This window comes from Panulirus ornatus, chromosome 50 (genome assembly GCF_036320965.1).
Source record: "Panulirus ornatus isolate Po-2019 chromosome 50, ASM3632096v1, whole genome shotgun sequence".
NCBI classification, from domain to species: Eukaryota; Metazoa; Arthropoda; class Malacostraca; order Decapoda; family Palinuridae; genus Panulirus; species Panulirus ornatus.
The window spans coordinates 13,996,205-14,018,643 of record NC_092273.1 but is presented as its reverse complement, the minus strand read 5'-3'; the positions used below and the strand labels follow the sequence as shown (position 1 = coordinate 14,018,643).

The window sequence follows — 22,439 nt, the reverse complement described above, 5'->3', positions numbered from 1 at the left end:
GTTTCAAGTGTTAGTATGGACTTTTGTCTGTAGCTGTAGCCTTAAAAAAAAAAAAGAGGATGGGGACTGTGAGCAATTGTTCAAAGCTTTGACATATGGAAAAATTTTCTAAGTCTTAAAGTTCCAAATTTTGAGTTAAAATGACAATGAATCAAACTTAGAAAAGCAAATGGATTTGTATGTAGCATTTATGGATCTGGAGAAGGCATATGATAGAGTTGATAGAGATGCTCTGTAGAAGGTACTAAGAATATATGGTGTGGGAGGCAAGTTGTTAGAAGCACTGAAAAGTTTTTATCGAGGATGTAAGGCATGTGTACGTGTAGGAAGAGAGGAAAGTGACTCACTGAATGTAGGTTTGTGGCAGGAGTGTGTGATGTCTCCATGGTTGTTTAATTTGTTTATGGATGGGGTTGTTAGGGAGGTGAATGAAAGTCTTGGAAAGAGGAGCAAGTATGCAGTCTGTTGTGGATGAGAGAGCTTGGGAAGTGAGTCAGTTGTTGTTCGCTGATGATACAGCGCTGGTGGCTGATTCATGTGAGAAACTGCAGAAGCTGGTGACTGAGTTTGGTAAAGTGTGTGAAAGAAGAAAGTTAAGAGTAAATGTGAATAAGAGCAAGGTAATTAGGTACAGTAGGGTTGAGGGTCAAGTCAATTGGGAGGTAAGTTTGAATGGAGAAAAGCTGGAGGAAGTAGTGTTCTAGATATCCGGGAGTGGATCTAGCAGAGGAAGTGAATCATAGGGTGGGGGAGGGGGCAAAAATTCTGAGAGCCTTGAAGAATGTTTGGAAGTCGAGAACATTATCTCGGAAAGCAAAAATGGGTATGTTTGAAGGGATAGTGGTTCCAACAATGTTGTATGGCTGAGAGGCGTGGGCTATGGATAGAGTTGTGCGCAGGAGGGTGGATGTGCTGGAAATGAGATGTTTGAGGACAATATGTGGTGTGAGGTGGTTTGATCAAGTAAGTAATAATAGGGTAGGAGAGATGTTGGGTGGTAAAAAGAGTGTGGTTGAGAGAGCAGAAGAGGGTGTTTTGAAATGGATTGGTCACAGGGAGAGAATGAGTGAGGAAAGATTGACCAAGAGGATATATGTGTCAGAGGTGGAGGGAACGAGGAGAAGTGGGAGACCAAATTGGAGGTGGAAAGATGGAGTGAAAAAGATTTTGAGTGATCGGGGCCTGAACATGCAGGAGGGTGAAAGGCGTGCAAGATATAGAGTGAATTGGAATGATGTGGTATACTGGGGTCGACGTGCTGTCAATGGATTGAACCAGGGCATGTGAAGCGTCTGGAGTAAACCATGGAAAGTTCTGTGGGGCCTGGATGTGGAAAGGGAGCTGTGGTTTTGGTGCATTATTACATGACAGCTAGAAACTGAGTGTGAACGAATGTGGCCTTTGTTGTCTTTTCCTAGCGCTACCTAGCACACATGAGGGGGGAGAGGGTTGTTATTCCATGTGTGGCGAGGTGGCAATGGGAATAAATAAAGGCAGACAGTATGCATTATGTACATGTGTATATATGTATATGTCTCTGTGTGTATATATATGTGTACATTGAGATGTATAGGTATGTATATTTGCATGTGTGGACGTGTATGAATGTACATGTGTATGTGGGTGGGTTGGGCCATTCTTTTGTCTGTTTCCTTGCGCTACCTCGCTAACGCGGGAGACAGCGACAAAGCAAAATAAAAATAAATAATATATATATATATATCAACCTTAAATACACGCATGCTCGCCCATATTTAAGATCAATAAGAAAAAAAGAAACTGACCTTAAGTCGAACAATGTCGGTCTCTACTTGGTCTTGAAAGTAACCAGGATAGGCCCGAAATTCAGAGTGAAACTGATCCACAGCTCGAAGCATCACATACCAAACCAGCTCACTCTCTGGGTTCTCTAGATGTGCCCCTACAATAGAATTAAGAAATTTCATCTACACTCTCAATTCATATACCTAAAACTCATGAATAAAAACATACTCTGAAGTACTAACTTATCTATCCTTTTCATGTAAACCTTTTCATACTGCCACAACAATATACGTAATCTCCACCAAATATTTGGGATGCTGACAGGAAGAAAGGAAAACATACAATGCATGCAGACCATAGGGTAGGAATAAAAAAAAGTTATGTCTGGGATAGTGATGACTCTATGGATATATACAGACTTTATTGCCAAATACTGTTACTGATATCACAGAAAGAATGTAGCTAAAGAAATACCAATGGGAGAAAGCACAAGGACAAACATTGCAAGCCAGTCTTTTACCAACAATGAATTCATCCAGCATAAAGTCTGTACCACAAGCAAAATGTTATATACAAAATTCTAAATGATTAAGTTATCTGATATTTGATCTGTTCTTATCTTAACCTACTGTCAAGGTGCTTATTCAAATCTAATGCCAGTTTTTAAAAGGTGTCAATCATTCTGAAAAAATAAAATTCATATTATAACATTTTCTATTGCATTTTCAACATGAACTTCAGATATTTGTAAATCTTCCAAATCAGTCACAAAAATTCCAGAATACATGTAGTTTAAAGAGAAAGTAAGATAAGTTAAATGTCAACTTTAACAGCTGTGCCACAAAGGTGACCAAATGTAAACAAATTGCTCACTTCTCTTTACACAGTCCAGCAATTACCACACAGACCCTCATCTGACTATAAAAGAACATAAAACATTGATAATACCAGACAATACCATAACATCTATAAACTGCCTACAATGCAAAATGTATATCAGCAAAGCATCATTCAACTGGAATGCCTTGAGCAACTAAAAAAATTGGAGTGATAATGATAAATACTGTTTTGGTCTAGGTGGTGTGCGAAGTGAGAGGATCAGGGAAAATGGTGGTTTGGTTAATAGAGAAGAGGTGATGAAACCCTTGCAGAAGATGAAATCCAGAAAGGTATCTGGTGTGGATGGTATTGCAATTGAATTCAATAGGTAAGAAAGGGGATGACTATGTTGTTACTTGGTTGGTAAGGATATTCAGTGTATGTATGGATCATGGTGAAGTGCATGAGGATTGGCGGAATGCATGTATAGTGCCATTGTACAAAGGCAAAGGGGATAAAGGTGAATGTTCAAATTACAGAGGCTTGTTGATTGGTTGGTAAGGATAGACAGTGTATGTATGGATCATGGTGAAGTGCTTGAGTATTGGCGGAATGCATGTATAGTGCAATTGTACAAAGGCAAAGGGGATAAAGGCGAATGTTCAAATTACAGAGGCATAAGTTTGATGAGTATTCTTGGGAAATTGTATGGGAGGGTATTGATTGAGAGGGTGAAGGCATGTACAGAGCATCAGATTGGAGAGGAGCAGTGTGGTTTCAGAAATGGTAGAGAATTTGTGGACCAGGTGTTTGCTCTGAAGAATGTGAAAAATATTCAGAAAAATAGCTGAATTTGTTATCCCTGGAAATAGGGGAGAAAGAATACTTCCCATGTATTTTCAAGAGATGGAAGAGAGAACAGGGCCAAGTGAGGATATTCACTCTAAGGCTCAGTCCTCTGTTCTTAACGCTACCTCACTAATGCAAGAAATGGCAAATATGCATGAAGAAATGTGAAAAAGGTGAAAAAGGGGGCAAATGAGAGTTGGGGTGAGAGAGTATCATTAAATTTTTGGGAGAATAAAAAGATGTTTTGGAGGGAGGTAAACAAAACATGTAAGACAAGAGAACAAATGGGAACATCGGTGAAGGGGGCTAATGGGAGGTGATAACAAGTAGTGGTGATGTGAGAAGGAGATGGAGTGAGTATTTTGAAGGTTTGTTGAATGTGTTAGATGATAGAGTGGCAGATATAGGGTGTTTTGGTCGAGGTGGTGTGCGAAGAGGGAGGGTTAGGGAGAATGATTTGGTAAACTGAGAAGAGGTAGCAAAAGCCTTGCAGAAGATGAAAGCTGGCAAGGCAATGGGTTTGGATGGTACTGCAGTGAAATTTATTAAAAAAGGGGGTGACTGCTCAAATTACAGAGGCATAAATTTGTTGAGTATTCCTGGGAAATTATATGGAAGGGTATTGATAGAGAGGGTGAGGGCATATACAGAGCATCAGATTGGGGAAGAGCAGCGTGGTTTCAGAAGTGGTAGAGGATGTGTAAATCAGGTGTTTGCTTTGAATGTATGAGAGAAATTTGTATGTAGGATCTGGGAAAGGCATATGATAAGAGTTGATAGAGATGCTCTGTGGAAGGTATTAAGAGAATATGGTGTGGGAGGCAAGTTGCTAGAAGCAGTGAAAAGTTTTAATCGAGGATGTAAGGCACGTGTTCGAGTAGGAAGAGAGGAAAGTGATTGGTTCTCAGTGACTGTCAGTTTGCAGCAAGGGTGTGTGATGTCTCCATGGTTGTTGATTTGTTTATGGATGGTGTTGTTAGGGAGGGGAATGCAAGGGTTTTGGAGAGAGGGGCAAACATGCAGTCTGTTGTGGATGAGAGAGCTTGGGAAATGAGTCAGTTGTTGTTCGCTGATGATACAGCGCTGGTGGCTGATTCGGGTGAGAAACTGCAGAAGCTGGTGACTGAGTTTGGTAAAGTGTGTGAAAGAAGAAAGCTGAGAGTAAATGCGAATAAGAGCCAGGTTATTAGGTACAGTAGGGTTGAGGGACAAGTCAATTGAGAGGTAAGTTTGAATGGAGAAAAACTGGAGGAAGTGAAGTGTTTTATATATCTTGGAGTGGATTTCGCAGTGGATGGAACCATGGAAGTGGAAGTGAGTGAGTCACAAGGTGGGGGAGGGTGCAAGAGTTCTGGGAGCACTGAAAAATGTGTGGAAGGCGAGAACATTATCTTGGAAAGCAAAAATGGGTATGTTTGAAGGAATAGGGGTTCCAACAATGTTATATGGTTGCGAGGTGTGGGCTATAGATAAAGCTGTGCAGAGGAGGGTGGATGTGTTGGAAATGAGATGTTTGAGGACAATATGTGGTGTGAGGTGGTTTGATCGAGTAAGTAATGAAAGGGTAAGAGAGATGGGTGGTAATAAAAAGAGTGTGGTTGTGAGAGCAGAAGAGGGTGTTTTGAAATGGTTTGGTCACATGGAGAAAATGAGCAAGGAAAGATTGACAAAGAGGATATATGTGTCAGAGGTGGAGGGAATGAGAAGTGGGAGGCCAAATTGGAGGTGGAAAGATGGAGTGAAAAAGATTTTGAGTGATATGGGCCTGAACATGCTGGAGGGTGAAAGATGTGCAAGGAATTGAGTGAATTGGAACGATGTGGTGTCAATGGATTGAACCAGGGCATGTGGAGCGTCTGGAGTAAACCATGGAATGTTTTGTGGGGCCTGGATGTGGAAAGGGAGCTGTGGTTTTGGTGCATTATACATGACACCTAGGGACTGAGTGTGAACGAATGTCGTCTTTGTTGTCTTTTCCTAGCACTACCTCGCGCAAATGTGAGGGGAGAGGGTTTTCATTTCATGTATGGTGGGATGGTGACGGGAATGAATAAAGGAAGCAAGTATGAATTATGTACATGTGTATATATGTATATGTTGAAATGTATAGGTATGTATATGTGCGTGTGTGAATGTGTATGTCTATACATGTGTATGTGGTTGGGTTGGGCCATTCTTTCGTCTTTTCCCTTGTGCTACCTCACTAATGCGGGAGACAGCGACAAAGTATAATAAATATATATTATTTACATTTATTTTGCTATGTTGCTGTCTCCCGCGTTAGCGAGGTAGCGCAAGGAAACAGACGAAAGAATGGCTCAACCCACCCACATACACATGTATAAACATACACGTCCACGCACGCACATATACATACCTATACATCTCAACGTATACATATATATACGTCTGTTCAATCCAGACAGCACGTCAACCCCGGTATACCACATCGTTCCAATTCACTCTATTCCTTGCACGCCTTTCACCCTCCTGCATGTTCAGGCCCCGATCACTCAAACTCTTTTTCACTCCATCTTTCCACCTCCAATTTGGTCTCCCACTTCTCCTCGTTCCCTCCACCTCTGACACTTATATCCTCTTTGTCATTCTTTCCTCATTCATTCTCTCCACATGACCAAACCATTTCAAAACACCCTCTCCTGCTCTCTCAAACACATTCCTTTTATTACCACACATCTCTCTTACCCTATTATTACTTATTCAATCAAACCACCTCACACCACATATTGTCCTCAAACATCTCATTTCCTGCACATCCACCCTCCTCCGCACAACTCTATCTACAGCCCACGCCTCACAACCATACAACATTGTTCGAACTACTATTCCTTTAAACATTTTTGCTTTCTGAGATAATGTTCTTGACTACCACACATTCTTCAACGCTCCCAGAACTTTCGCCCATCCTCCACCGTATAATTCACTTCCGCTTCCATGGTTCCATCCGCTGCCAAATCCACTCCCAGATATCTAAAACACTTCACTTCCTCCAGTTTTCTCCATTCAAACTTACCTCCTAATTGACTTGTCCCTCAACCCTACTGTACCTAATAACCTTGCACTTATTCACATTTACTCTCAGCTTTCTTCTTTCACACACTTTACCAAACTCAGTCACCAGTTTCTGCAGTTTCTCACCTGAATCAGCCACCAGTGCTGTATCATCAGCAAACAACAACTGACTCGCTTCCGAAGCTCTTTCATCCGCAACAGACTGCATACTTGCCCCTCTTTCCAAAACTCTTGCATTCACCTCCCTAACAACCCCATCCATAAACAAATTAAACAATACATATTAATTCCAACTTTGATTTTACTTTCAGGATGGGGATATACATATCCCTGGGGATAGGGGAGAAAGAATACTTCCCATGTATTCCCTGCGTGTCGTAGAAGGCGAATAAAAGTTATGGGAGCAGGGGGCTGGAAATCCTCCCCTCTCATTTTTAATTTTCCAAAATAAGGAACAGAGAAGGGGGCCAAGTGAGGATATTCCCTCAAAGCCTCAGTCCTCTGTTCTTAATGCTACCTCGCTAACGTGGGAACTGATGAACCCGCTCCTTCCCCTCTTAATTGCCTTCTATGACACGCAGGGAATACGTTGGAAGTATTCTTTCTCCCCAATCCCCAGGGATAATAATATATAAGGGAGAAAGAATACTTCCCACGTATTCCCTATGTGTCGTAGAAGGCAACTAAAAGGGGAGGGAGCGGGTGGCTGGAATCCTCCCCTCTTTTTTTTTTAATTTTCCAAAAGAATGAACAGAGAAGGGGGCCAGGTGAGGATATTCCCTCAAAGCCCCAGCCCTCTGTTCTTAACACTACCTCGCTAATGCGGGAAATGGCGAAAAGTATGAAAGAAAAGAAAGAATATATATATATATATTTTTTCTTTGTCGCTGTCTCCCGCGTTTGCGAGGTAGCGCAAGGAAACAGACGAAAGAAATGGCCCAACCCACCCCCATACACATGCATATACATACGTCCACACACACAAATATACATAACCTACACAGCTTTCCATGGTTTACCCCAGACGCTTCACATGCCCTGATTCAATCCACTGACAGCACGTCAACCCTGGTATACCACATCGATCCAATTCACTCTATTCCTTGCCCTCCTTTCACCCTCCTGCATGTTCAGGCCCCGATCACACAAAATCTTTTTCACTCCATCTTTCCACCTCCAATTTGGTCTCCCACTTCTCCTCGTTCCCTCCACCTCCGACACATATATCCTCTTGGTCAATCTTTCCTCACTCATTCTCTCCATGTGCCCAAACCATTTTAAAACACCCTCTTCTGCTCTCTCAACCACGCTCTTTTTATTTCCACACATCTCTCTTACCCTTACGTTACTTACTCGATCAAACCACCTCACACCACATATTGTCCTCAAACATCTCATTTCCAGCACATCCATCCTCCTGCGCACAACTCTATCCATAGCCCACGCCTCGCAACCATACAACATTGTTGGAACCACTATTCCTTCAAACATACCCATTTTTGCTTTCCGAGATAATGTTCTCGACTTCCAAACATTCTTCAAGGCTCCCAGGATTTTCGCCCCCTCCCCCACCATATGATCCACTTCCGCTTCCATGGTTCCATCCGCTGCCAGATCCACTCCCAGATATCTAAAACACTTTACTTCCTCCAGCTTTTCTCCATTCAAACTTACCTCCCAATTGACTTGACCCTCAACCCTACTGTACCTAATAACCTTGCTCTTATTCACATTTACTCTTAACTTTCTTCTTTCCCACACTTTACCAAACTCAGTCACCAGCTTCTGCAGTTTCTCACATGAATCAGCCACCAGCGCTGTATCATCAGTGAACAACAACTGACTCACTTCCCGAGCTCTCTCATCCCCAACAGACTTCATACTTGCCCCTCTTTCCAAAACTCTTGCATTCACCTCCCTAACAACCCCATCCATAAACAAATTAAACAACCATGGAGACATCACACATCCCTGCCGCAAACCTACATTCACTGAGAACGAATCACTTTCCTCTCTTCCTACACGTACACATGCCTTACATCCTCGATAAAAACTTTTCACTGCTTCTAACAACTTGCTTCCCACACCATATATTCTTAATATCTTCCACAGAGCATCTCTATCAACTCTATCATATGCCTTCTCCACATCCATAAATGCTACATATAAATCCATTTGCTTTTCTAAGTATTTCTCATACATTCTTCAAAGCAAACACCTGATCCACACATCCTCTACCACTTCTGAAACCACACTGCTCTTCCCCAATCTGATGCTCTGTACATGCCTTCACCCTCTCAATCAATACCCTCCCATATAATTTACCAGGAATACTCAACAAACTTATACCTCTGTAATTTGAGCACTCACTCTTATCCCCTTTGCCTTTGTACAATGGCACTATGCACGCATTCCGCCAATCCTCAGGCACCTCACCATGAGTCATACATACATTAAATAACCTTACCAACCAGTCAATAATACAGTCACCCCCTTTTTTAATAAATTCCACTGCAATACCATCCAAACCTGCTGCCTTGCCGGTTTTCATCATCCGCAAAGCTTTTACTACCTCTTTTCTGTTTACCAAATCATTTTCCCTAACCCTCTCACTTTGCACACCACCTCGACCAAAACACCCTATCTGCCACTCTATCATCAAACACATCCAACAAACCTTCAAAATACTCACTCCATCTCCTCACATCACCACTACTTGTTATCAACTCCCCATTTGCGCCCTTCACTGAAGTTCCCATTTGCTCCCTTGTCTTACGCACTTTATTTACCTCCTTCCAGAACATCTTTTTATTCTCCCTAAAATTTAATGATACTATCTCACCCCAACTCTAATTTGCCCTCTTTTTCACCTCTTGCACCTTTCTCTTGACCTCCTGTCTCTTTCTTTTATACATCTCCCACTCAATTGCATTTTTTCCCTGCAAAAATCGTCCAAATGCCTCTCTCTTCTCTTTCACTAATAATCTTACTTCTTCATCCCACCACTCACTACCCTTTCTAATCAACCCACCTCCCACTCTTCTCATGCCACATGCATCTTTTGCACAATCCATCACTGATTCCCTAAATACATCCCATTCCTCCCCCACTCCCCTTACTTCCATTGTTCTCACCTTTTTCCATTCTGTACTCAGTCTCTCCTGGTACTTCCTCACACAAGTCTCCTTCCCAAGCTCACTTACTCTCACCACCCTCTTCACCCCAATATTCACTCTTCTTTTCTGAAAACCCATACAAATCTTCACCTTCGCCTCCACAAGATAATGATCAGACATCCCCCCAGTTGCACCTCTCAGCACATTAACATCCAAAAGTCTCTCTTTTGCACGCCTATCAATTAACACATAATCCAATAACGCTCTCTAGCCATCTCTCCTACTTACATACGCATACTTATGTATATCTCTCTTTTTAAATCAGGTATTCCCAATCACCAGTCCTTTTTCAGCACATAAATCTACAAGCTCTTCACCATTTCCATTTACAACACTGAACACCCCATTTATACCAATTATTCCCTCAACTGCCACATTACTCACCTTTGCATTCAAATCACCCATCACTATAATCCGGTCTCGTGCATCAAAACCACTAACACACTCATTCAGCTGCTCCCAAAACACTTGCCTCTCATGATCTTTCTTCTCATGCCCAGGTGCATATGCACCAATAATCACCCATCTCTCTCCATCAACTTTCAGTTTTACCCATATCAATCTAGAGTTTACTTTCTTACACTCTATCACATACTCCCACCACTCCTGTTTCAGTAGTGCTACTCCTTCCCTTGCTCTTGTCCTCTCACTAACCCCTGACTTTACTCCCAAGACATTTCCAAACCACTCTTCCCCTTTACCCTTGAGCTTCGTTTCACTCAGAGCCAAAACATCCAGGTTCCTTTCCTCAAACATACTACCCATCCCTCCTTTTTTCTCATCTTGGTTACATCCAAACACATTTAGACACCCCAATCTGAGCCTTCGAGGAGGATGAGCACTCCCCGCGTGACTCCTTCTTCTGTTTCCCCTTTTAGCAGGTTGAAATACAAGGAGGGGAGGGTTTCTAGCCCCCTGCTCCTGTCCCATTTAGTCGCCTTCTACAACACGTGAGGAATGCGTGGGAAGTATTCTTTCTCCCCTATCCCCAGGGATAGGGGAGAAACTAAGTACTCTCAATTATACTTCTCTTTCAGCACACATCTTGATAAATTCTTCCCCATTTTCATTTTTTTTTACATATCTAAGTACGTCAAGTGCTGCTTTACAAAAACATTTTGGCTTAATACTGACCTTCTTTGCAATGAAAGGGAAACTAGTTATCAGGAAAATTTAAATATCAAAAAGAGAGGGATGACATGCTGTCAATGGGCTGAACCTGGGAATGTGAAGCAGTTGTGGACAACAATGGAATGGTCTGTGGGGCTTGTTTGTCAATAGGGGACTCTACTTTCAGAGCATTATACATGACAGATAGAGATTGGATGTGAGCAAATGAGGCCATTTCTTCCTGAGGCTACCTCACTACTGTGGGATATAATGAACATGTATGAAAAAACTATCATATTACACATCACATTTGCTGCTTTGTAAGTAAATGTAACAATGAAAGAAAAAAGCACAGTTATATCAGAAAAATTATTTTATACATACCTATTTCACCAAGGTTGATGCTGCCCTGATACTCCTCTGCTATGGACTTGCTCTTAATAACCCTTAAAGCATGAGCATTCTTGCAAAAGGTTTTGACATCATTCTCCAGTGATGTTAGGATCTTTTTCACACCCAACTGTTGACCAAGTTCTTGTACTCTTCGCAACACCCAATCAGCATCTTGTGCTGCCTGTTCACGATACCTGCCAGAGGTTATTATTTGACAAATACGAGAAAAGGAACCCAATAAAATTTTTAAAACAAAATTTCAGATATACAGCAAGTTTTCAAAGTCTGTTAGATCAATAATTCAAGAGGGTGCTATAAACTGAAACCCTTTAATCTTGTTTTTTCTTTAAACAGGTAGTCTCCACCTAATGCATTCATTCACTTATTGGAAATTATGTAAAAGCTATACAGATCCCCTTGGTAGGAAGTCAGATGACAAAACTTACTAATTTAGTCAATTTTAGAAAAAATAAAAAATTTTGGTGTATAAGTGTTAATAATTGGGTGCAAATAAAGTGATTATTTCCTTCATTCATGTAAATAATGTTCTGTCTGTTTGAATGCACCAACACTAAGGCCCCCTATCCACAACCTAGCCCTACAGACCTTTCTGTGCTTTTTCCTTATACCTTTATATACCCTGGTTAATTCCAATGATAGGACATCACCAACTGTAAACTACATCACTTCAATTCACTCTATCCCAGGCATGCCTTTCATTCCCCTACAGAGGCCCCAAACACTCAAATTCTTTTTCACTCCATCCTTCATTACTCCTCGCATGAGCAAAGTAACATCAGATTCACATGACAAAGCTTTAAAACAAAAAATCCTCACTCGGGTATTTCCTTCTTTCCTTTTGGAAAGTAATACAGAAGGGTGGAATTCCAGCTCCCTACTCCCATCTCTATAAGTCATCTGTGAAACACATGAGATATGTTGGCAGTCCCCCTTCAATGGACATACATAGACTGTATGTATTCTTAAGAAATAACTTCATTTTCACCACCCTCTGCTCTTCATTTTGCATAGTGCTCAGCAATTCTCAGTAACCTGACTTGTATCAATTTTTTTTCTGTCAAGACTAGTTACAGATGGATTACATTGCAACAATCAGTAGCTTACAAAGGCAAATTTTCATACTGTGACACATGAGGATATAATCATATTGCTGGGTGATCAAATCAAACTAGAGTAATGATGAAAGTCTTTTTAGGAAGATGGACACTGATATGAGAAATGCAAATGACAATAACTTGCATGTTTCTGGATTATATACCTAATCTTACAAATTCATCGGTTCATTAATCAAACTGCCATACAAAATGGCTAAATAAGAATAAAATCTCCTTTACCTTAAAATCAAAATGAAAACTACTATGGTAGTGACATCTGGGGGAAAAATCACAGAAGACACTGAAATTGTTACTTTAACCGACTTTTTTTCTTTTCATACTTGATTGCCATTTCCCGCATTAGCAAGGTAGTGCCAGAGACAGAGGAAAGGCAGCATCTGCCAACATTCATTCTCTAGCACTCTATCCACAACCAGACCCTACAGACCTTTCCATGGTTTACCACAGATGCTTCACATACCCTGGTTAAGTCCATTAAAAACACGTTGACCCAGGTATACTACATCAATCCAAATCACTCCATCCCATGCATGCTTTTCACCCTTCTGCATGTTCAGGCCCCTATTGCTCAAAATCTTTTTCAATTCCATCCTTCCATCTCCAATTTGGTCTTCCTGTTCTCCTTTTCCCTCTATGTTTAACACATATCCTCTTTGTCAACCTTTTCTCACTCATTCTTTCCATATGACCGAACCATTTTAACAAATCCTCTTCAGCTCTCTCAACCACACCCTTTTTTTCTACCACACCTCTCTCATATCCTTGTTGCAGACTAACCTTTACTTGGAACCACTGCACCTATGATAAAAACTTCTAACAGTTTTCTTCTCGCATTGTATATTCTTTAGACTCATTTTACCTGACCTAATCACCAAAAAATAGATAAACTACAAATTAATCCATTTCCATACCATAAATAAAGTATCCTTTAAATGTGCCTTAAAAATGTATTGTTAAATACTGCTTACAGATTTTGTATCTTGATGTATTTTTCTGAGTCTGCTGTCATGTCTGGTATGGTACCTCTGACTGGCAGAACTCCTCGACCCTCAGATGTAACAAATTCATGAAGGGCCCTTGCCATAATCCAAAAGGGTTTAGTTGTAGGACTAGGAGTGATTGAGGCTGCCTGATTCAGGATGGACTGAACTAAAGATGGTATAGTCGTAGGCAACAGGCAAGTGTTCACTGCCTTTACTGCTTCCTCATAGTTTTCTTCTGCTTCACCATTATTTTTTACTCTCATGCCTAGAATGGAAAAGGGGCAAACTTAAATATACCCTCCATACAATGATCAGTAGCAAATAATATGAATCAGTTATTTTCAATGAACTTTATCACCCATCTACAAACATTCTGTGACTTCTTGCTATACACCAAGGTAACACATGCAAAACCTTCCATTTCACCTGGTGCACCCAAGCCATAAATTTTAAACATGCATACCTGCTCTAACAAGTTCAATAAATTCTTTTCTTTCTTTATAATTTTTTGGAGGTCTTCCATGCTGTTGGTTCCACTGTTGTAAATACTTGTAAAGAATGACAACATATGGGACATGAGAATGTTCTTTATAGTCCATGGCATCAAAGTCAAGACTATCCATATATTTCTGTAAAGCTGGGAAGGGTCTGTCAAGTCGCAAGTCAGGCATCTCATTATCAGGATGACTCTCTACAACTGTATGTTCTTCAATCTGTAACAGAAACTTCAATATTAGTGACAGATCAGATATGGTAAAGAAATATGTGACATATTACAAAGCTGTTGTATGTTTAACAATAATTACAATAAAAAGAAAAATATAAAACACATACCTGCATCATTATAAAATAATGTGAATTATGAGCTATAAAACAAAAGAACCACTGAGCGATTTCCATTCCTAACCTTTTAACAGCTTTAATCTCCATTCCTAATCTTTCCATAGCTTTAAGATGCAATATAACCACCAATTCATAAACCATGCTTCTGCCATAAGTTTAAGAAAAAACAATATGCATCTTATCAAAGAAGACAGGGCAGTTGGGGTGTGAGTTCAAATGGAGGAAATTTGGAAGTGGAATGCTTTAGATACCTTAGGCTGGAAATATTAGCAATTGGAACCATGGAGGCTGCACACACACACACACAACACGAGAGAAAGAGAGAGAGAGAGAGAGAGAGAGAGAGAGAGAGAGAGAGAGAGAGTGTGTGTGTGTGTGTGTGTGTGTGTGTGTGTGTGTGTGTGTGTGTGTGTGTGTGTGTGTGTGTCTGAAGTTACAGTATACCCAATGTTGCATGTATGTGAAGCATGGGTTATACATGGGACTGTGCAGAAAAGGGTGGATGTGATGAAAATAAAAATGTGTGAGGACAATATGTGAAGAGAATTGGTTTGATTTAGCAATAAAAGAGTACTATAGAGGTGTGATGATATGAAGAGCATGGTTGAGAGAGCTGAAGAGGGCATGGTAAAATTGGATGGACATATGAAGAGAATGAGAGAGGGGAGGTTGACAAAGAAGATATATGTGGAGGTGAAAAGGGAGACCAAGCTGGGTATGGGAGGATGGAGCAAAAAATATTCTTAGCTGGGCCCTGAACATACAAGAGGGTGAAAGATATGCAAAGGATACTTTGAACTGGAGCAATGAGGTGTACTATGGGTGATCTGCTGTAAATGCACTGAATGACAGCATATGAAGCAGTCAGGGTAAAACTGCAGAAAGGTCTGTGGGGCCTGGTTGTGGATATGGGACTAATGTTTAGGTGCATTACATATAACAGATTAAGAATTGATGCATGTGAATGAGACCTTCTCTTCAGCTATTCATAGAGCTACCTCACTAATGCAGGAAAAAACAAAAAGAAAACTAGTAAGTGTACACAAAATCAAAATATAATGAAGTACGGGAAGAGAAAGTACATCACATGGCATTCAAATATTCATAAATCTATGCATTGCAAACTGATCATTATACCAACTTCAGGGTTAATGCCATTTGTTTATATCATCTTTTATCCTCACACATACAAAGATCTCATTAAAAAACTGTTCTCAGCATTTAAGTCTTCCATATATATGAAACAAAATCTTCTTCCCAAAAAGTGCTTTCATACTGACCTTTCATAAATAAACACTGCATAAACATATATATTCTTTTGTAAAACTTTTTTGACTATTTGCACATTGCAACAAAATGGTTAACAAACCTCCTCCCCTTCACATATCAACCTTGTTCTTCATCTACAATGAGTTCATGAATTCATCATTATCAACCACAATCCTATAATGCATCTCATCACAGTGCTAAGAAGGGCTTTTTCCTCTACAATTTTCACTTTCACTTTTAGTTCCCTGGGCTTTATGCATTGGAATAATTCCTGCCTTCACCTAGTCATCAGGCTTCACTACTATTTTATATGCTTTCATAAAAACTTTTTAAATCCATTCAATTGCAGTTTCATCATCTAAATAACCACTCCATCCATTCTTCTAGCTTAAGATGCATCTTTGTTTTCTCAACTCCTCTCTCTTGATGTATTCCTAATTCATATACCTATTTTGCTCTCTCCTTGCCTTACTCTCAAAATCATGCCCAACATATATTCAACATCCTTGTTAAAAATATTACCTCATACTTTTGTGGTCTGCAATATGCACATATTAGAACAGGAAACTGCATATATTAGACATTCAGTTAGTCTCTCCTCGGTTAATGGAAATCATTTTTACTCTCACCTGTACTCTGATGTAGCCTACCATGCCATAACTGCGAACCACCACCAAGGGGATGTTTGCATCCCACAATACTTTTGAAAGCATCAACAGTGTGCTGCAAAAGAGTGATGAAACATTTTTATACTAAAAATGTAGGTAATTACTATACAGATGCAAACCTAATTTCCTGACATAAGTAATCATATTAATCAAAACTTAAACAAGTTACAGACAGAAGATCCCCAGTTCAAGTATTCACAGTCTGAAAACATTAACAAATCTAAATATTCATGCAATTAAGATTCCCATCAAAATAGGGCATGAGTTTCAGGGATTTAAATTCGAGGCAGTGGTGCTCCATGCTTATCTCAGTCATTTCTGTGGCTTTTGCCACTGTTCTGCTACCAAGTACTAACCTCCAGCACTTCATCTTTTATGTAATCTCTGAAATCTACCTTAGGCTATGTTACACTTGTCATTAGTGAAAACAAGAAAGCATTCTGAGTAAGTACAATAAATAAAAGTCTTTTTTTTTTTTTTTTTTTTTTTTTTTTTTTTTTATACTTTGTCGCTGTCTCCCGCGTTTGCGAGGTAGCGCAAGGAAACAGACGAAAGAAATGGCCCAACCCCCCCCCCATACACATGTACATACACACGTCCACACACGCAAATATACATACCTACACAGCTTTCCATGGTTTACCCCAGACGCTTCACATGCCTTGATTCAATCCACTGACAGCACGTCAACCCCTGTATACCACATCGCTCCAATTCACTCTATTCCTTGCCCTCCTTTCACCCTCCTGCATGTTCAGGCCCCGATCACACAAAATCTTTTTCACTCCATCTTTCCACCTCCAATTTGGTCTCCCTCTTCTCCTCGTTCCCTCCACCTCCGACACATATATCCTCTTGGTCAATCTTTCCTCACTCATTCTCTCCATGTGCCCAAACCATTTCAAAACACCCTCTTCTGCTCTCTCAACCACGCTCTTTTTATTTCCACACATCTCTCTTACCCTTACGTTACTTACTCGATCAAACCACCTCACACCACACATTGTCCTCAAACATCTCATTTCCAGCACATCCATCCTCCTGCGCACAACTCTATCCATAGCCCACGCCTCGCAACCATACAACATTGTTGGAACCACTATTCCTTCAAACATACCCATTTTTGCTTTCCGAGATAATGTTCTCGACTTCCACACATTTTTCAAGGCTCCCAAAATTTTCGCCCCCTCCCCCACCCTATGATCCACTTCCGCTTCCATGGTTCCATCCGCTGACAGATCCACTCCCAGATATCTAAAACACTTCACTTCCTCCAGTTTTTCTCCATTCAAACTCACCTCCCAATTGACTTGACCCTCAACCCTACTGTACCTAATAACCTTGCTCTTATTCACATTTACTCTTAACTTTCTTCTTCCACACACTTTACCAAACTCAGTCACCAGCTTCTGCAGTTTCTCACATGAATCAGCCACCAGCGCTGTATCATCAGCGAACAACAACTGACTCACTTCCCAAGCTCTCTCATCCCCAACAGACTTCATACTTGCCCCTCTTTCCAGGACTCTTGCATTTACCTCCCTAACAACCCCATCCATAAACAAATTAAACAACCATGGAGACATCACACACCCCTGCCGCAAACCTACATTCACTGAGAACCAATCACTTTCCTCTCTTCCTACACGTACACATGCCTTACATCCTCGATAAAAACTTTTCACTGCTTCTAACAACTTGCCTCCCACACCATATATTCTTAATACCTTCCACAGAGCATCTCTATCAACTCTATCATATGCCTTCTCCAGATCCATAAATGCTACATACAAATCCATTTGCTTTTCTAAGTATTTCTCACATACATTCTTCAAGGCAAACACCTGATCCACACATCCTCTACCACTTCTGAAACCGCACTGCTCTTCCCCAATCTGATGCTCTGTACATGCCTTCACCCTCTCAATCAATACCCTCCCATATAATTTACCAGGAATACTCAACAAACTTATACCTCTGTAATTTGAGCACTCACTCTTATCCCCTTTGCCTTTGTACAATGGCACTATGCACGCATTCCGCCAATCCTCAGGCACCTCACCATGAGTCATACATACATTAAATAACCTTACCAACCAGTCAACAATACAGTCACCCCCTTCTTTAATAAATTCCACTGCAATACCATCCAAACCTGCTGCCTTGCCGGCTTTCATCTTCCGCAAAGCTTTTACTACCTCTTCTCTGTTTACCAAATCATTTTCCCTAACCCTCTCACTTTGCACACCACCTCGTCCAAAACACCCTATATCTGCCACTCTGTCATCAGACACATTCAACAAACCTTCAAAATACTCATTCCATCTCCTTCTCACATCACCACTACTTGTTATCACCTCCCCATTTACGCCCTTCACTGAAGTTCCCATTTGCTCCCTTGTCTTACGCACCCTATTTACCTCCTTCCAGAACATCTTTTTATTCTCCCTAAAATTTACTGATAGTCTCTCACCCCAACTCTCATTTGCCCTTTTTTTCACCTCTTGCACCTTTCTCTTGACCTCCTGTCTCTTTCTTTTATACTTCTCCCACTCAATTGCATTTTTTCCCTGCAAAAATTATCCAAATGCCTCTCTCTTCTCTTTCACTAATACTCTTACTTCTTCATCCCACCACTCACTACCCTTTCTAAACAGCCCACCTCCCACTCTTCTCATGCCACAAGCATCTTTTGCGCAATCCATCACTGATTCCCTAAATACATCCCATTCCTCCCCCACTCCCCTTATATAGAATCAAATTACATATAAAACATTACATATAACTGGAGGAAGTAAAGTGTTTTAGATATCTGGGAGTGGATCTGGCAGCGGATGGAACCATGGAAGCAGAAATGAATCATAGGATGGGGGAGGGGGCAAAAATCCTGGGAGCCTTGAAGAATGTGTGGAAGTCGAGAACATTATCTCCGAAAGCAAAAAAGGCTATGTTTGAAGAAATAGTGGTTCCAACAATGTTGTATGGTTGCGAGACGTGGGCTATGGATAGAGTTGTGCGCAGGAGGGTGGATGTGCTGGAAATGAGATGTTTGAGGACAATATGCGGTGTGAGGTGGTTTGATCGAGTAAGTAATGTAAGGGTGAGAGAGATGTGTGGAAATAAAAAGAGCGTGGTTGAGAGAGCAGAAGAGGGTGTTTTGAAATGGTTTGGGCACATGGAGAGAATGAGTGAGGAAAGATTGACCAAGAGGATATATGTGTCGGAGGTGGAGGGAACGAGGAGAAGTGGGAGACCAAATTGGAGGTGGAAAGATGGAGTGAAAAAGATTTTGAGTGATCGGGGCCTGAACATGCAGGAGGGTGAAAGGCGGGCAAGGAATAGAGTGAATTGGATCAATGTGGTATACCGGGGTTGACGTGCTGTCAATGGATTGAATCAGGGCATGTGAAGCGTCTGGGGTAAACCATGGAAAGTTCTGTGGGGCCTGGATGTGGAAAGGGAGCTGTGGTTTCGGGCATTATTGCATGACAGCTAGAGACCGAGTGTGAATGAATGGGGCCTTGTTGTCTTTGCCTAGCACTACCTCGCGCACATGAAGGGGGAGGGGGATGTTATTCCATTTGTGGTGAGGTGGCGATGGGAATGAATAAAGGCAGACAGTGTGAATTGTGTGCATGTGTATATATGTATGTGTCTGTGTGTGTATATATATGTGTACATTGAGATGTATGGGTATGTATATTTGCGTGTGTGGACGTGTATGTATATACATGTGTATGGGGGTGGGTTGGGCCATTTCTTTCATCTGTTTCCGTGTGCTACCTCGCAAACGCGGAAGACAGCGACAAAGCAAAAATAAAATAAATAAAAAACATTTAAAAATATAAACTTAGGGAAAGATTTAGAAAAAACACAAACAATGTCCAAGGGATTCATAAACTGGAGATCTTCAGTTAGTATTATACATCTACTGTCTCTTCAAAGCTTCCACAGGTGTTTTCCACCATAATTTGAAAATGAAAACCAATTCAACTCTTGTTTATATAAAGATATAGACTTTCTCTACAATAAAAATATCTTATGACATAACAAAACATAAAATTAAGTAAAAAACTATACAAATTTTTTTTATCAACATGTAACTGGCTGAAGCTCACTGAGTAGCTTCTGAATACCTTACAGGTAAGGGAATAATCTGCAGAATATTTGTCTGCAATTCATTTTAGCATGATTGCACTGGTCAAAAAATCTTAACTTTTTTTGTCCCACAAACTAAAATAGGTGGATTTTACAGTACTTTTTATGCTGGATTCAAATCTGTTTTTAGAATTTTTCTAACATGCACGGTTTTTAAGTGACAGGGCAATCAAAATTTACAATAAGTGTATATTACTCATTCATTAAAAAAGTTACCTCTAAAATGCAAAACTGTAAAATATTTGGCTTCAGGAACATCCCTCCTTAGTGTCCAGCAGTACTCTGCCAACGTAGAGGGCTCCACTGTACTTGTTACTGCTTTTCCATGTCCAAAATGTCCTAGTGAAACCTTTTGCAGAGCTCATCACAGACTGCTCCAAGATTTTATGCGAAAAAGTCTAGGTGCGAATCCAAAAAGTGGATTTCTACTCATACTGCACCCCAGAGCTTTATATGAAGTCAATAGATCTTTTACATCACAGTAGGTTTCTGATCTGTGATTCCCCAATTTCTATTTTCTTTTTTTTCAAACTCTCATAAATGACAACCATGCAGTGTTTTCAACTTCATTTAGCTCTTCATTGAACTTTTCATCTTGAAGCAGCTCCTTGATCAGTGATCCTACAAAAATACCCTCCTTGACTTTTGCATCACTGATTGTGGGTAATTTAATCCTTAAATACGTGAATCCATGGCCAGTTTTATCCATACCTTTGACAAGATTCTACATCAACCTATGCTTAATGTGCAAAGGAGGCAGATAAATTTTCTCAGGTTCAACATGAGGAGGATTAACGACATTTTTCTTCAATAAAGTCAGTGACGTTTGTTTTGGCCACACTTTCTTTAAATACTGATTTTTCTTGTCCCAGCTGTCCCACTCACAGAGGAAACAACAGAACTTTGTGTAACCAAGTTGCATTCCGAGTCAAAGTGCCACAACCTTTAGGTTACCACATACTTAATTTTTTTGAAAAGGTGCTTCTTGTTATCATACAATTCCTTCATTAGTTGCATGAGCCAGAGGAACAGAGGGAAACTTACTTCTGTTGTGAAGTAAAACTCCTTTCAAGCTTACTTTTGATGAGTCAATAAACAAGTGCCACTCATCTGTGTTATATTCGTGGCCAAGTGCCTCCATAACAGAATGAACATCGTTGCAAAACACCAGACCATCTTCAAGGGAGAAAAATTGAGTTCTAGCCTGCAACTGACAAAGAAATGCTACTCAGGAATGGGACTATTTGAATGTCCCATAATTTCCTGTTGTGTTTCTGCAGACCCATGGTGACATTTATCTAGGCTTGTGCTTTCAAAAAGAAGCTACTGCACTCCACAAACAATGAAAATAGCTGTGTTCATTAAACATTTTGTTTCAAATGCTCTGTAGAGCACACGGACATATATACTGTACATAATGATGTGCGAGAAAGCCGGAAAAAAAACTATAGGGATACAGAAATTTGAAAACATATTTGGATTCAGCATGCAAAATTACGACATATATTTTTTCCATGGGACAAAATCTTTGTTGACCAGTGTTATCTATATCTGCTCAATAAGTCTTAAAAAATTACTTAACTACATCTAGTACCAGCTCAACACTGGAGATGCATTCCTTAGAAAAAAAATCATCAAGAATGAATCCCATCTTACCACAAACTAGTTTTTGCACACAAATATGAATAAAATGCCAAGAAAATAGCAATGTACATGTACATTATTAGCTTATATATCTAAATAAGTATCTATTTATTCATTAATTTGTTTTACTTTGTCGCTGTCTCAAACGTTAGTGAGGTAGCGCAAGGAAACAAACGAAAGAATGGCCCAACCCACCCACATACACATGTATATACATACACGTCCACACACGCAAATATACATACCTATACATCTCAACGTATACATATATATATATATACACACACACAGACATATACATATATACACATGTACATAATTCATACTGTCTGCCTTTATTCATTCCCATCGCCACCCCGCCACAAATGAAATAACATCCCCTTCCCCCGCATGTGCGCGAGGTAGCGCTAGGAAAAGACAACAAAGGCCACATTCGTTCACACTCAGTCTCTAGCTGTCATGTATAATTCACTAAAACCAAAACTCCCTTTCCATATCCAGGCCCCACAGAACTTTCCATGGTTTACCCCAGACACTTCACATGCCCTGGTTCAATCCATTGACAGCATGTCGACCCCGGTATACCACATTGTT

General features: G+C 40.4%; 1 protein-coding gene across 1 annotated transcript in view; it reads right to left on the bottom strand.

Annotated features, from left to right (window-relative positions):
* APP-BP1 (Nedd8-activating enzyme E1 regulatory subunit APP-BP1) overlaps nt 1–22,439 on the bottom strand; it is a 44,186-nt gene that overhangs the window by 3,620 nt on the left and 18,127 nt on the right. Inside the window, exons 4-8 of the mRNA XM_071691469.1 lie at nt 16,005–16,098; nt 13,727–13,976; nt 13,249–13,528; nt 11,136–11,338; nt 1,785–1,921 (exon numbers count right to left, since the gene is read on the bottom strand). Of these exons, the coding sequence (XP_071547570.1) occupies nt 1,785–1,921; nt 11,136–11,338; nt 13,249–13,528; nt 13,727–13,976; nt 16,005–16,098 (964 nt within the window). The remainder of the gene's footprint in view (nt 1–1,784; nt 1,922–11,135; nt 11,339–13,248; nt 13,529–13,726; nt 13,977–16,004; nt 16,099–22,439) is intronic.